Source organism: Mesocricetus auratus, unplaced genomic scaffold (genome assembly GCF_017639785.1).
Source record: "Mesocricetus auratus isolate SY011 unplaced genomic scaffold, BCM_Maur_2.0 Super-Scaffold_100031, whole genome shotgun sequence".
Classification (NCBI taxonomy): Eukaryota; Metazoa; Chordata; class Mammalia; order Rodentia; family Cricetidae; genus Mesocricetus; species Mesocricetus auratus.
In genome coordinates, this window is record NW_024429212.1 from 16,968,714 (window position 1) to 16,983,902 (window position 15,189).

Sequence of the window (15,189 nt, forward strand, 5' to 3'; positions counted from 1 at the left end):
TGAACATTGCAACTTTGCTTCTGCAAACTGAACACTAAGACATGACCTCCCTCAAGAGGCTGTTTATACAGCACAGGCTTTGCAGAACATATATCCAGTAGCAGGTTTTGTTTTGTTGGGTTCTCCTATGGCTGGGGATTCGGTTTAGGTTTGCTCATTTTGAAAGCAGAGGTAACTGCAAAGAACAAAAGAGCCCTGGCACCCCACCCTTCTGCCACCCCACCCCTGCAGCTGGCATCTAGGGCTGCTGCTCCCACCTAAGAGAAACTTATTTCTCCTGCATGTGCATGTGTGCAATGCAGAAAAGTATGTATGTTCAAGTGTTGGAGTGCGTGACTACTGAGTGCGCAGCCGTAAACGGAACATCTCTAGAGCCTCTTTCAGCCCAGGGAAGTGGGGAGAGGGGTGCTGTGAAACACTTCTCTGAACACTACACTGCAGCAACTGCGGTCACCTGACCAGACTGGGCCTGTCGTTATTCCATCATGGATGGGAGGAGGTGCTGGTGAGGCTCCACTCCTCCAGGGACAAGGGGAGCACTTTCTACGGTGGTTAGCTGAACGTGTGCCAGCGAGAAGAAACCCTAGCAGATGGAGAAAGAGGGATGTAGTAGGGGTGAGAGAGGAGGAGGTATACATGGCCGAGCTACACTACACATGCATGAAATAGTCAAGAAATTGAAACTATCAAGAAAGGAAAGCTTCGCAGCGATCAGTATTTGTGCTTTGAAGTACTTGGAAGACATCCTTGTGGGCAGTACCAACAGTCTGAAACAGCTTAAAGTTCAGGGGGAAAAAAGACTACAGAAATTTGGCAACTATGAACAGATGACATTAAACACTTCGAATATCAGATGAGATTTGGCTCACTGTTTTCCTGTGGTTATCAGAGCAAAATACAGCAGCAACCAGTCAGCACGCCAACTGGTAATCTGCAAAGTGCTAAGACAGTTTATAAAGAACTAAGGCAAGAAAATGCTGTGTTAGAAAAACGGATGGAAAGCTAACTATTCTGGTACTTAAAAGCAGAGAGTCTTATCACAAAGTGAACAGTGTTTCCAGCATAAGGTTCCAAAGTCTCTAATAATATCACACCAAAACAGGATGTGAAACATGTTGGAGAAAGAAAATAATTTGTCAATCAAACGGTTAGTAAATCAGCAAGATCTGGCTCTTTAAAGTCTATCTGGGCCTGCATTAGGTATTTTATAAACAACAGATATTTACTGTTCACAGTTCTAAAGTTGGGAAGTCCAAAATCCACACACTAAAATTCAAGTCTGACGAGGGCTGTCTCACTAGCAGTGACAGATGCTGCCAAGGGTTCCTAAAGTCTCTTTTTTAAAAAGCATTAATTCCATCCACGAGAGCAGAGCTTCCCAAAGGCTCGACATATTATGTTTCAGATTAGAGTCCAACACAAGAACTCTAAGTCACAAACATTCAGACCACATGCCTGACTCATGCTTTCCTGTCAACACACACAAATTCCTCTCTGATCAATAAAAAAATAGAAAATACAAGAGTTTAGCATAGAAAACAACATGAAGTGTCAAACTGACAGCTCTGAAAAGCCAATTTCTTTCCAAGTTCTTTATACAAAGAACTTAAAGTAACCATCCTCAGTCAGATATGAGGGCTGACATTTGTAACCCCAGCACTGGGAACACTGAGGCATGAGTTACTGCCAGGACCAGCCTAGACTACACAGTACATTCTAGAAATTCTGAGCCACAGAGTGAGACTCTAAATAAAATCCTGCCTTCAACGAAAGAAAAAAATTTTTTTTGGTTTTACGAGACAGGGTTTCTCTGTATTGCTTTGGAGGCTATCGGTCCAGCCTGGCCTCGAACTCACAGAGATCCACCTGCCTCTGCCTCCCGAGTGCTGGGATTAAAGGTGTGTGCCACCACCGCCCGGCCAACGAAAGAAAATTTACAAAAAAAAAAAAAAAATCAGAAAAATACCACCAGTTCAAATGAAATGCTGTTTTCCTAATATATATATATATTAGGAATATATATATATGATTGTTGTAGTTTATAGACATGTATATGTACACACACACGGCTGGAGACATGGCTCAAGTGGTTAGGAGCACTTGCTGCTCTTACAGAGGAAGGTTCAGGTCCAGCACTCACTTTGGCTCACAACCGCACTTAGCTCCAGTCCAGGGCTCCAACGCCCTTTTAACCTTTTTTTGGCCTCCACAAGTATTGCACACACACATTTAGTCAGGCACTGGTACACATATTTTTGTCATAGACTTGAAAGCATCTGTTTTGCTTGAAAGCTTTTCATTTGTTAATGAATTTTGCTAGATATTTTATAGACAGTACTCCTAGAGAAACTGAGGTTATACTGTTTTTATGTATTTTTTGAGTATTTAATGAACATTAGACCATCTAGACCAGACTGTACAACAGAAATATAATGCAACCCATTTACACAACTTTAAATGTTCCAGGCAGCAGCTACATTTTGAAGGCTTAGAAAATTACTAATTTTTATAATTTATTTTTTTATTTGGGTTTCTTTATTTATTTTGAAGTAGGGCCCCACTCTATAGCCCAAGGTGACCTGGAACTTACAGTGATCCTTCTGCCTTCCAAGTGCTAGGATTACAAGCATGAAGCAGCACATGGAGCTACTTTATCCAATATAAAGAAGTCATTTCAAAAGAGAAAATGTCATTTTAACACATACTCACTTTCTTAAAATTAGTATCATATTACTTTTTAAAAATCAAAAAACCTGGTATAACACTTAACAGCACGTCTAAGTCAGACGAGGCATGTTTCACGTGCCCAGCAGCCATGGGGTTAGTGACTAAAACACTTAACAGTACAGATTGAGAGTGTGGATATTTAAACTAGGGTATCAAAGGTTCATAGTCATTTTATCTTAAAAACATAAAATATATTTAGTATAAAAATGTTTCTGGCCAGGCAGTGGTGGCACACGCCTTTAATCCCAGCACTCGGGAGGCTGAGGCAGGCGGATCTCTGAGTTCGAGGCCAGCCTGGTCTACAAAGTGAGTTCCAGGACAGCTTCCAAAGCTACAGAGAAACCCTGTCTCGAAAAACCAAAAAAAAAAAGTTTCTGTCTTATCATTATAGTATCGCTCCTTGAAGGAAATGCCAAAAAGTAAAATTAAACAAGCAAAAGGAAATAAACAAGGTTGCTTTACCAAAATTTTAAACATCACAAATAGATAGCTCAAACTTTAAAACATTAACATTTCCCCTTTGAACTAAAATGCACCATCACACTTGAAACTTACCTCCTCAAATTCATCTCGGCCAATGCCTTTATATTTTTAATATGAAAAAGAAAAAGTTTTAAAACAAGCCAAAAAAAGCTGTCCTATTTTAACTTAAGCCTGTCAATTATTAACTTTCTTCAAACAAATCTTTGATACACACTGAACCATTTCTTCACATTTTTCTGGGGTTGACACGTACACTTAATTTTTTAAAGAAATAGTTGCAATAAAACCATATAAAGGAAAATAATTTTCTATTCTCATGCCTCTTACATTTTAATTTTCCAAAACATTGCCCCATTTTCTATCTCTCTCTCTCTCTCTCTCTTTTTTTTTTTTTTTTTTTTGGTTTTTCGAGACAGGGTTTCTCTGTGGCTTTGGAGACTGTCCTGGAACAACCTCTGTAGACCAGGCTGGCCTCAAACTCACAGACTCCCGAATGCTGGGATTAAAGGCGTGCACCACCACCGCCCGGCTCCATTTTCCATTTCTTAAATCAAACAGTTAAAGACACAATCAGAGTGGTAGCTCCATGTGATGAAGGGAATCCTATATGTTAAATAAGAATATCTACTGTGGTATCACGGGCAACAATTCCGTCACGTACTTTTTACTTCTAGACTTGTAAATACAACTAACTTCCTTACCAACTATTGCAGAGATCAGAGAAATGATAGGGAGGCAAGGCAAAATAGGAGGAAGAAAGATAAATCTTCAGGTATGACATTTTATTTGGGTTGTTGCTGTTTTAATAAAATTATATCTTTTGTTGAGCCTGGCATGGGCTTTTGAAAACTCAACGCCACCTGCAGTGACACATCTAATCTTTTCCAAGACTCTTCCACCAATTAGGGACCAAGCATTGAAATATATGAGCCTATAGGACATCCTTATTCAAACTAACCACATCTGATTTCCAAACCAATTACAAAGCTATAATAAATAAAGCAATACAGTACAACCTTAATACCAAAAAATAACAAATGAACAGAATGAAATGGAGTACAGACACAGACCCAAACATCTGCAAACAACTGATATCTGACTAAAGTATCTGAGTAATTGTGATCAGGCAAAGAAATGATCTGGCTGTGGCAAATGCCTTTAATATCAGCACTGGGAAGACAGAGCAGGAGATTTCTGGAACTTGGGAGGCCACCTTGATCCACATAGGGAGTTCTATACAGCCAGAGCTACACAACAGAGAGACCCTGTCTCAAAAAATAAATAAATAAATAAAATGAACATAAAGGAGGGAATTTCAGGACAACCAGGGCTATACATCTCGAAAAACCAAAATAAATAAAACCGTAAACTGTACATTTTAAATATGCGTGTATCACATGAGTCACACATCACAAAAAGCTATTCAAAACTATCCTTGTCACCCTTAAAGCTGTAGCATTATGTGCCTTAGCCCGGCACTAAAGACTGCTGTCCTTTACATCCTTTTGTGTCCTAGAACTCGCTCTGTAGACCAACCTGGCCTCACACTCAGAGACCTCTGTCTCTGCCTCCTCGAGTGCTGGGATTACAATCGTGCACCCACACCAAGGTCCAGAGAGTTCAAAGTTTAACAGCAGAGTAAACAGGCACAAAAGATCCAGAGCCCTCGAGAAGAAACAATTTCCGTATCTCATACTCCTGATGAGAATAAGATACCTTGTCTTCCACAGGACTTCCCACTCTAAAATGCCAATCAGATATTCATACTAGACTGAATTATTATATACGTTAACCAAAGAGAACCACTTAGAGGGTTTGGAATAAAAAAGCATGGATGGGAGCATAGGCCACTAGAGAAGCCTCTGTCTAACACAGCAAGGCCTGAGGGGTCAATCCCCACAATAAATAAGAATGATCGTTTTGCCTTAATAATTCATAAAATTCATGAAGGATGTAGAGAGTCTGCTACACCAAGAAAATGAATCTAGAGTGCTATTAGCTGAAGGTAAATCTTGGTCTAACACCCTCAAAGAAATGTTGGAATGTGTCTGTTCAGTAATTCTGATAAACAAGGGGTCAGAAACCAGGAAACAAATATTCTCAGTAGAAATGAATATTTAACATTGGCGGCGGTTTGGTTTGTATGATAACCAAGAAGAGAAAAGTCCAGCAATTTCACTCACCGATTCTGTTCCTCCAGCTTAGCCAGGAGTTCTAAGTCGTCTGGACTCAGTTTTGATGGGGAAGACGGTGAGAGGGCCGGTGTGGACAGTGTGGTAGACGAGGATGTAGTGTGCACAGAAGCCGAAGGGCTTGCCACCTGACTGGCCATCTGACTGACTGTCTGCGAGACTGTGTTCTTCACCCATGAGAGAGTGGAACTCAGCTTTTCCGCCACCTTGTCTGTCGCCACCTAAGAACAGAGTGAGAAGCGAATCTTAGTTGTACTGCAACCATTACCAAACTCAGCGATCCTGCAAAATTTTACTCAGAACTCATTAAGGTGATAAGAGTTAAACCTGGCCGGTGTGGTGGCGCACGCCTTTAATCCCAGCACTCGGGAGGCAGAGGCAGGCAGATCTCTGTGAGCTCGAGGCCAGCCTGGTCTACAGAGCGAGTTCCAGGACAGCCTCCAAAGCCACAGAGAAACCCTGTCTCGGCAAAAAAAAAAAAAAAAAAGAGCTTCTGGGCTGGGAAAATGGCTCATTGAGTAAACGCACTTGCCATGTGAGTTTGATCTTCAAAATTCAATAAAAGGTGTCCTTTGTCCTCCACACATGACCACGAGTGTAAACACACACACACACACACACACACATACACACAGGAATTTTTTTAAAAAGTCTTGACTGTGACATAGATAGCCATAAAGATTATAAGCCATGCAGTACTTGTCTGATCTTTGAGAAGATCTCAAGTCTTATGTGACAGGGAAAAAGCCTAAAGCACTGGAAACCATCTTCTGTATTAACATAATGCCAGCCACCCTTAAGTTTACGTACAGTAATTCATTCAGACTCTAAAACACCAATGCATGTATAGAACCCTGCTCTGACTTCTGGCAGTAGACAGTGCTCTTATAATGGATTGTCCTAAGCTATAAAATGGTCTCTCTAGGCCGGGCGGTGGTGGTGCACGCCTTTAATCCCAGCACTCAGGAGGCAGAGGCAGGCGGATCTCTGTGAGTTCGAGGCCAGGCTGGACTGATAGCCTCCGAAACAATACAGAGAAACCCTGCCTCGAAAAAACCAAAAAAAAAAAAAATGGTCTCTCTATACTATACTTCAACCTAGTGTGAAAATTCTGTGCAGGGAAAACAATATGGAAAGGAAATTCTAAGACACACTAAGGCATTCGACATAACAGTAGAGCATCTACCACAGAAAGACCCAGCTTGGCACACTGATAAGGCAAGGGTTTGCCCCAAGCTGCCTCTTGCTTTTGTTTAGCTTCCAGGTCCCCTCCCTACTAGAGTTTCTTTCCTTCTGGAACAGTATTACACAAGAGGCCGTCTGGCCATAGCTACTGAGGAGAAAGCCCACAAGAAAAACAAGCAGGATGAAGTATGGGACCCAAAGCAAAGACGTGCGGGGCAGATTATTCATTCAGTTTGTTTCCTTCCAGGTGTCTTACCCTCACCCCCAAACACCTGCTGCCCAGTCACAGCTCCCCACAGTTCACTAGAGGAATCAAAGAACACTAAAGCAAGCCGAGCAGTGGTGACTCCCATTCCATGTGGTTTAGGCATCTTTCACATTGACTGTGTCCTATTCTCCCTTTAGCTCTACCTGTCCAAGTTCCTACCTCCAGACCTCTTCCGAGATCATGACCCTCACAATGCAAACATGTTGTGAAGTTCTTATCCGCCTCACAGACATGCTACACATTCATTCTGAAAAGTGAACACTGAAAACGTTTTTTAAAAATATCAAAAAGAATAAACATACATAAAGGGATACGCATCATGATTTGATCTTTCTAAAACTTCCAGACCAGGCAGATCCAGAGACGAAAAGTCAACAATTTACAGGAGAGAAGGAATCCAGAACGGTTTCTAACGGGTACAGGGCTCCCTGTGACGTGAGGAGCTGGGAGAAAAGGTCTGGACAGGTGATGGCATTTGTTGTATAACCCTAGATACCGGAGTTCAGATCCCAGAACCATGTAAAGATGAAGCAGAGAACAAACTGACTCCTACACAAGTGCTGGGGCGCACACTGTGTGCCAACATACACAATACTGGGGTTTGTTTTTACTTTTATAACGTGTTTTTATCTTATGTATATGGGTGTTTTGCCTTGCCTGCTTGTGTGGCTGTGCACCAACCACATGTATGCAATGCCTATGGAGGCCAAAAGAGGGCGCCAGACCCACTGGGACTGGGGTTGTAGATGGTTGTGAACCACATCCCTGGTCCTCTGGAAAAGCAACCAGTGTTCTTAACTGCCGAGTCATCTCCCCAGCACCCCCTGGTTCCACAACATTTTTAAATTAGCTCGGTTTTCTAAGCCTCCTCTCCTCCGCTCCTCCACTACACGCCCCTCTCCTCCTTGATGGCTCGATGCTCTGCGTCACCCTCCCGCCACCTCTGGCCTCTCTAAGGGCACCAGTGCCTTCAGTCTGGATGAGGGCCAGGAAGAATGCGGATTTAGTCTTTACACATCATAAACCCACTGACTCCCAACACAGAACCATCCTGCTTTCTGGTCTGGGGATCTGAACTTCCACACTGAAAGCTACAATTTGTACTAGTCAAGTCTGCCAACAACAGCAACTAGCTCTGAAAGAACTAACTCAACCCACCAAACACCTGGCCCATTGATGGGAGAAGTCCTTCTGTATGCATGTTTCCTTACTGGTTGATGAATAAAACACTGGTTGGCCAATAGCCTGGCAGAGAGTACAGGCAGGGCTACCAGAGGAGAAGAATGCTGGACAGAGGACACAGAGAGAAGCTTCGAGGAGAGATGCTATGCAGCCGAGGAAGGAGCAACAGGTCCAGACCCTTCTCCGGTAAGATAAGATGACGTGGAAACACTTAGATTAATAGAAATGGGTTAACAGTTAGCCAGAAAGAAGCCCTAGATATTGGCTAACAGTTTTCTAATTAAAATAGAATCCATGTGTTTATTTGGGGCTGAAGCAGCCGTGGGACCAGGCTAGAAAGAAACTCCAGCAACAGCCCATCTTAAAGGGTTTCCAGAGACCTTAACCTCACACCATCCTTCAAGTCCAATAAGGGCATCAATGAATATGACAACAGCAACAAAATAGTTGAAGCCAGCCAGAACAGACTGTTTTCTGTGGAAGGTCAAGGCTCCAGGCCCTAGCCCCTCAGGACAAAAGGACAGTAGGCTCTAGGTAACCCAGCACAGCTATCACAGTGAAGGATTGCAAATCTGTGACTGCCTAGTTTGCCCTAATCCTGCTATCGGGGATGACATGCCAATGGTACAGTTGGGAGTGACAGACAGCTGAGTGCCAAGAAGTTAGGAGAGAACTGCATGTTTGTCCCAGCCAACAAAACCTCTCAGAAAAACATGTAAGCAATTTTGACTCTTGCAAGACAAAAGTTCAGATGTATTGATGTAACCATGATCTGTGCAGACTCTGCAGTGGTCATTAAAACCTATAACCTAAGCCAGCATGATCACACATGCTTTTAATCCCAGCAGAGAGGCAGGTAGAATTCTGTGAGTGCCAGGCCAGCCACGATCTGAAACAAAACAAAACACCATACAACCAAAAGAAGCCAGGTCCACACACTGAAGGATTCCAGCAGGTTCTCAATGTGCATGCCACCCTTGCAATGTGATCCACCCTGTTGCTGGTGAGGTGGGCCCGAATGATGAGCCAGACCAGGGAGGTCGGCATGTAGCTATGCTAACACTGGCAGTGTAGCCGCCTTTGGGGGGCAGGTTGGACAAGCCGGATGCTCTGCTTCCAAAGAGAACGGTGGGAGACACGGTCCGCTGCTCAAGTCCCGCCCTACAGGCATCGGACGTTGCTCCAGGTCTGCTTACCAACAGATAAAAGTGCTGAACACACAAACCTGAGGACCTGAGTTCAAGCCCAGGATTCCAACCTCAGCTACATGAAAGTCTGTCTCAAATAAAACAAAATTCTAAAACGGCTTTTAGTTTTGATCTTTTTTTTTTTTTTTTTTGTCTTTGTACTCAATCTTATAATGTCTCTTACCCTTTTCTTCCACCTGCTCTAGGCTTGCACGGAAGCGTGGACCAGTGACTTTAACCCTTTCCTTTCTGTCATGTGTGTTCGATTCTTCACACTTACCTCTGAGCCTGCTCTCACTGCTTTTAATTTTTCTTCAAAACATTTTTACTTTCCCTTGCAATGTCTTTATCCAATATTATTTTAGAAGGACACTGTCTAACGTCCAGAAATTTTTATATTTTCCAACTATTTTTCTAACTTTACAACACAAGTTATACAATGACAGAACTATTGGTTTCTAACTTAACTCTACTGTGGCCTAAAGGCACAAGTTCAAGACGATTTCATGTCCCCAAATGTGGTCTATCTTGGGTTTAGCCTCAAAAGCTTAGAAGACCGTGTTTTCTGCACTTAATCAGCTAACCTAGTGCTGACAACCCTTTCACAGGGATCACATAAAACCATCAGAAGACACAGATACTCACATTACAATTCATAGCAGTAGAAAATTAGTTACAAAGTAGCAATGAAAATAATTTTGTGGCTGGGGTCACCACAACACAAGGAACTGTACTAAAGGGTCTTGGCATAAGGAAGGCTGCGAACCACTGGAGACAAACATCTATTCACTTCAAGCAGGAACCCACGACAAGACCACAGTAATGATACCACCGAAGCCCAATGAGGTGAACCAGTGAGTTTATTAGGATTACTCACAGGAGTTAGGGTGGAGGAGGCAGGGGCAGGGACAACAACAATCACCAAAAGCGGGAACCCTGAGTTCATTGCACTACTTGCAGAGAGCTCGACAGGTCAGAGAATATCTCCTCCAGGCAGCAGGCTGGTCTACACTTAGGCCAAGGCCCCGTAAGATCTCCCCCTTCCATGTTAGAATGTCTGCTGGTGTCATTCTCTTTCAGATCTTTACACAGCCATGCTAATGAGACATCATAGATGCAGCTACTCTGACATTTCTAGGAAATGAAATCGGACACCAAATCCCGTTCCTCTGGCTCTTATAAATCTTTCTGTTCTCCTCCACTGTGATCCTTGAGCCTCAGGCACAGGAGTTCTGTTCTAGCAGCTGGAGCTGAGGACTAAACAGAGGTAAACCCTGAAGTCACATGATACAGGTCACTATACAGACTGAGTAGGCTGTACTGACATATTTAGAAATACGTAACACAGACAGACAGAGACACAACAATTAAACAAATTGAGGCCACAAATTTGAGAGAGAACAAGGGTAGAGCATGGGAAGGATCAAAGGGTGAAAACAAAGTAATTATGCTTAATTTCACAAACTAAAAAGATTAACATCAAAATTAATTTACTCATAAAATAAACATGAGTAAAGCAAACAGCCCCAAAAAGGCAAACGCCACCAAGCATTGCTCTCAGATTTTTTTAAAGATACTGCTGTAGTGTTAGACCCTAGAACTCTAAGTGTGTACACAGTACATAAATACAGGTGTGTTTGTACACTCATGTGCACCCGTGTTGGGGTCAGGGTTGGTGATGGGTTTTTCCTATCACTCTCCATCTTCTGAGATAGGGTCTGTCAATGTGTCCAGACCTCACCTAGTGCTCACCTAGTGTTCACACAGGCAAGTCAGCAAGTTCCAGGAGTCATCTCTCTTCCCCTTCTCTCCCCCCAACTAGAGTTATAGGTGAATACCCCCATACTCAGCTTCTGGAAGGATAGGGGGAACTGATCTCTGGTCCTTATGTGTGAGAGGCAGGCACTTTACCACTGAGCTACCACATTGCAATTTGAGATGTTTGTTTTAGTCAGTGTGCTGGCTAGTCCTTTTTTTTTTTTTTTTTTTTTTTTTGGTTTTTCGAGACAGGGTTTCTCTGTGGCTTTGGAGGCTGTCCTGGAACTCGCTCTGTAGACCAGGTTGGCCTCGAACGCACAGAGATCCGCCTGCCTCTGCCTCCCAAGTGCTGGGATTAAAGGCGTGCGCCACCAACGCCTGGCTGGCTAGTCCTTTTCTTGTTTTGTTTTTTGGGAGTTTTGTTTGTTTGTTGTTGTTTTGTTGTTTTTCAAGACAGGATTGTCTGTATTGCTTTGGATCCTGTGCCAGAACTAAGTCTGTAGATCAGGCTGGCCTTGAACTCACAGAGATCTACCTGCCTCTGCCTCTCCTGAGTGCTGGGATTAAAGGTGTGTGCCACCAACACCTGGTGGCCCTCTTAAAATTTAACATTTAATTTTATGTGTACAAGTGTATATATGTAAGTATATACACCACATGTATGCCTTGTGCCCAGAGGTCAGAGATAGAGATATCAGATCCCCTAGAACTGGAGTGATTTAACTGTGAGCCACCATGTGGGTACTGAGATCTAAACCCAGGTCCTCTGCAGGAGCAACAAGTGCTCTTAACTGCTAAGTCGCCTCTGCAGCCTTCACAGTATCCTTTCTGATCCTTTCTCCCCATCTGCCTCTTCCATTTTAGCTTGTCTTCCTCCTCAGATTAAAATGAGGAAATATATTTGGGGTCCTGGGGGGTGGAGATGTTTTGTTTGTTTTTAGACTGTCCCTCTATGTAGCTCTGGCTGTCCTGGAACTATGCAAACCAGGATGGCCTCAAAGCACAGATCTGCCTGTATCTGTCTCCCTGTGCAGCATCAGATTAAAGGCATGCACCATCATGCCTAGATTTGAGACTGGCCTGTAGCTGAATGTTCTTCTCTGTCCCACTGGCCCCCTGGACCCCAGCTCTCGGCCACCTGAGGCCACTTATAAAATAATAACTCAGAGGTTAATATCAAATATAATTGTTTGGCCAATGGCACAGGCTTATTACTGGTTAGCTATTATAAATTAACCCATTTTTAATAATCTGTGTATCACCATGCAGCCATGGCTTACCAGTAATGTTCTGGCATCTTACCCCTTCAGCAGCTACATGGCGTCTCCCTGACTCTACCTTCTTTCTCTGTTTGGATTTCCCACCTAGTTGTAATCTGTCTGGCCACTGGTCAAATCAATGTTATTATCAACCAATAAAAGCAACACATATTCACCACACACTGGCATCTGCCACTTAACATAATGACTTCCAGGTTCCAACCATTCTCCTGGAGACAACATGGTTGCATTTTCTTTAAGGCTGAATAAAACACTACTGTTTATATATAACATTTTTGTTATCCAGTTGTCTTAGTTACTGTTCTATTTGTGTCCTTGTTGGAGGAGGTGGGTACTTGTTGAAGGAGGTGGGTCCTTGTTGGAGGAGGTGGGTCCTTGTTGGAGGAGGTGGGTACTTGTTGAAGGAGGTGGGTCCTTGTTGGAGGAGGTGGGTCCTTGTTGGAGGAGGTGGGTCCTTGTTGGAGGAGGTGGGTCCTTGTTGGAGGAGGTGGGTCCTTGTTGGAGGAGGTGGGTCCTTGTTGGAGGAGGCGTGTCAATGGTATGGGCTCTGAAGTTTCAAAAGCCTACTCTAGGCTCAGTCTCTCCACCTGCTGCTTGAGGGTCAGGGTGTAAAGCTTATCTATGCACTTTATTCCACTGCTCTGCCTTCCTGCTGCTGTGCCAGTACCAAGCTGGTTTTGTTACCATAGTTACATACTACAAAGTCAATTACCTGATACCTCCAGCATTGCTCTTTTTGCTCAGGACTATTCTGCCTATTCAGTTCATTTCCATACAGATATTGGGGTTGTTTTTTCTATCTTAGTGTCAAATACCATTGGAATTTTGATGGGGACTACACTCAATTATGTATCACTTTCTGCAAGTCATTTTCACAATATTAATTCTGCCAAGCCATGAACACAAGTAGTCTTTCCAATTTCTACTGCCTTCTACTCTTTCTTTCTCCGATGCTTTATATTTTTCATTGTAGATTTCAACAACTTTGGCTAAGTTTATACCTATGTCTTGGGTTTTCTTTTGAAACTTCAGTATCTGGAATTTTCACAAGGTTTTCAGGGAGTTCCCCCTGATGTAAAAGCATAACAGAAAAGTTAACTGATGTTCATATGTTAATTTTGTATCCTGCTACATCGCTGTGTTTATCACATCTTAGTCTTCTAGCAGAGCAGTTAGTCTTTTAATTATAGGAATAATAAGATCTGCAAACAAGGATAATTTAACTTTTCTTTCCATATCTGTATCACTTTTATTTCACTCTCTTGTCTTATTGCTTAGGCAAAGATCTCAGTTACTACACTAAAGAACAGCAGTGACAACACATGCTCATCTTGTTCCTAATTATAGAAGAATTTGTTTTCCTTTCATCTTAAAAATGATTTGATTTACTGAGTTCTTGCATTCCTTTCCTAGTTTGCTTTCTATAATAAAACACCATGGGGGCTGGAGAGATGACTCGGAAGTTAAGAGCACTGACTGAGGTCTTGAGTTCAATTCCCAGCAACCACATGGTGGCTCACAACCATCTGTAATGAGATTTGGTGCCCTTTTCTGGCCTGCAGACATACATGGAGGCAGAATGTTGTACACATAATAAAATCTTTAAAAAAATAACAAAATAAAACACCATGACCAAATGCAACTTGTGGAGGAAAGGGCTTATTTTAGCTTATAGTTTATAATTCATCATGAAGCAAAGTCAGAGCAGGAACTCAAGCAATAATCTGGAAATATGAACATTTGGTAGAGAAGCTAGGTCACTATCTCCATCATGCATTTCCAAAATCCCAACATGGTCTTGATGGTCACAGATTGCTTAATGCCATCTACACCAACTCAAGTATCTCTCCATTGGACTCCGCGATTTATTGAACCCAGTGTTGTCGCAAAGGTGGTGGGCTGGAGTTTGGTGGAAATTAAGTAGTACTCACACAAGAGGAAGAGAAAAACCAAGGCCAACACCACGAAGGATGGGCAGCTTTCAAAATCTTTAAGGGAGTCTTCTTAGTGGGTAGCCTTTTCATTGGGTTGATCTCCACTGGTATTTTGCTCCAGATTCATGCAGACACAGAAAGTGCTGGGTATATCTACTCTGTCCATGATAGTAGTGTTGCAGAATATTATTTTAAGGTGTGCTAAATTTGTTTATGCTACATTTGTTTAATGATGCTAAGATGTGATGCTTTTGTTTATGCTGCATTTGTTTAACTCTGTGAAGCTGTGATTCTTTGCCTGATATAAACACCTGATGGTCTAATAAAGAGCTGAATGGCCAACAGAAAGGCAGGAGAAAGGATAGGCAGGGCTGGCCATGCAAGATAGAACAAGGAGAGGAGGACATCAGGAGCCAGCCACACAGCAGCCAGCCACAGGGAAAAGGAAAAAAAAAGCCCAAAGGCAAAAGGTAGATGGGATAATTTACGAAAAGCTGGCTAGAAACAAGCCAAGCTAAGGCTGGGCATTCATAAGTAAGAATAAGCTTCCATGTGTGATTTATTTAGGAGCTGGGTAGTAACGCCCCCCAAAAAAAGAGCAAAGAGTGACAACAGCAGCAGGAGTGAAGAGATGGGAACAGAAGCAGGCTGCTGAGGGCTCAAGTCTTGAACAGCAAGCACCAAGCAGAAAAGGCCCTGGAAATGGTACTGAAGGCTTTGAAACCTCAAACGCGCCCCCAGTTACATAATTCCTCCAACAAGGCCACACCTCCTAAGCACCCCAAACAATGCCATTAATGTAGACCAAGTTCAAACACCTGAGACTATGCAGCATATCATTCAAACTGCCACACAAATCCATTTTAATCTAACTGCAAAGAACTGCTGTACTTCTACAGACCTCTCCCAATTAGAGACTTCTTTTAAAAACTGTGATCATCTTTTCCTGTTGTGGTGTTTAAATGAAAACGGTTCCCCGAAAGTTCATAGGGA

The 15,189-nt window shown here is 42.7% G+C and overlaps 1 protein-coding gene across 6 annotated transcripts in view; it reads right to left on the reverse strand.

Moving 5' to 3' along the window:
- Positions 1-15,189, reverse strand: part of Evi5 (ecotropic viral integration site 5) — a 132,614-nt gene that overhangs the window by 102,916 nt on the left and 14,509 nt on the right. For all 6 annotated transcript variants that reach the window (XM_040733379.1, XM_040733382.1, XM_040733381.1 and 3 more), the window contains exon 2: positions 5,394-5,623. In XM_040733379.1, coding sequence (XP_040589313.1) covers positions 5,394-5,542 — 149 coding nt within the window. In that variant the 5' untranslated portion in view covers positions 5,543-5,623. The remainder of the gene's footprint in view (positions 1-5,393; positions 5,624-15,189) is intronic.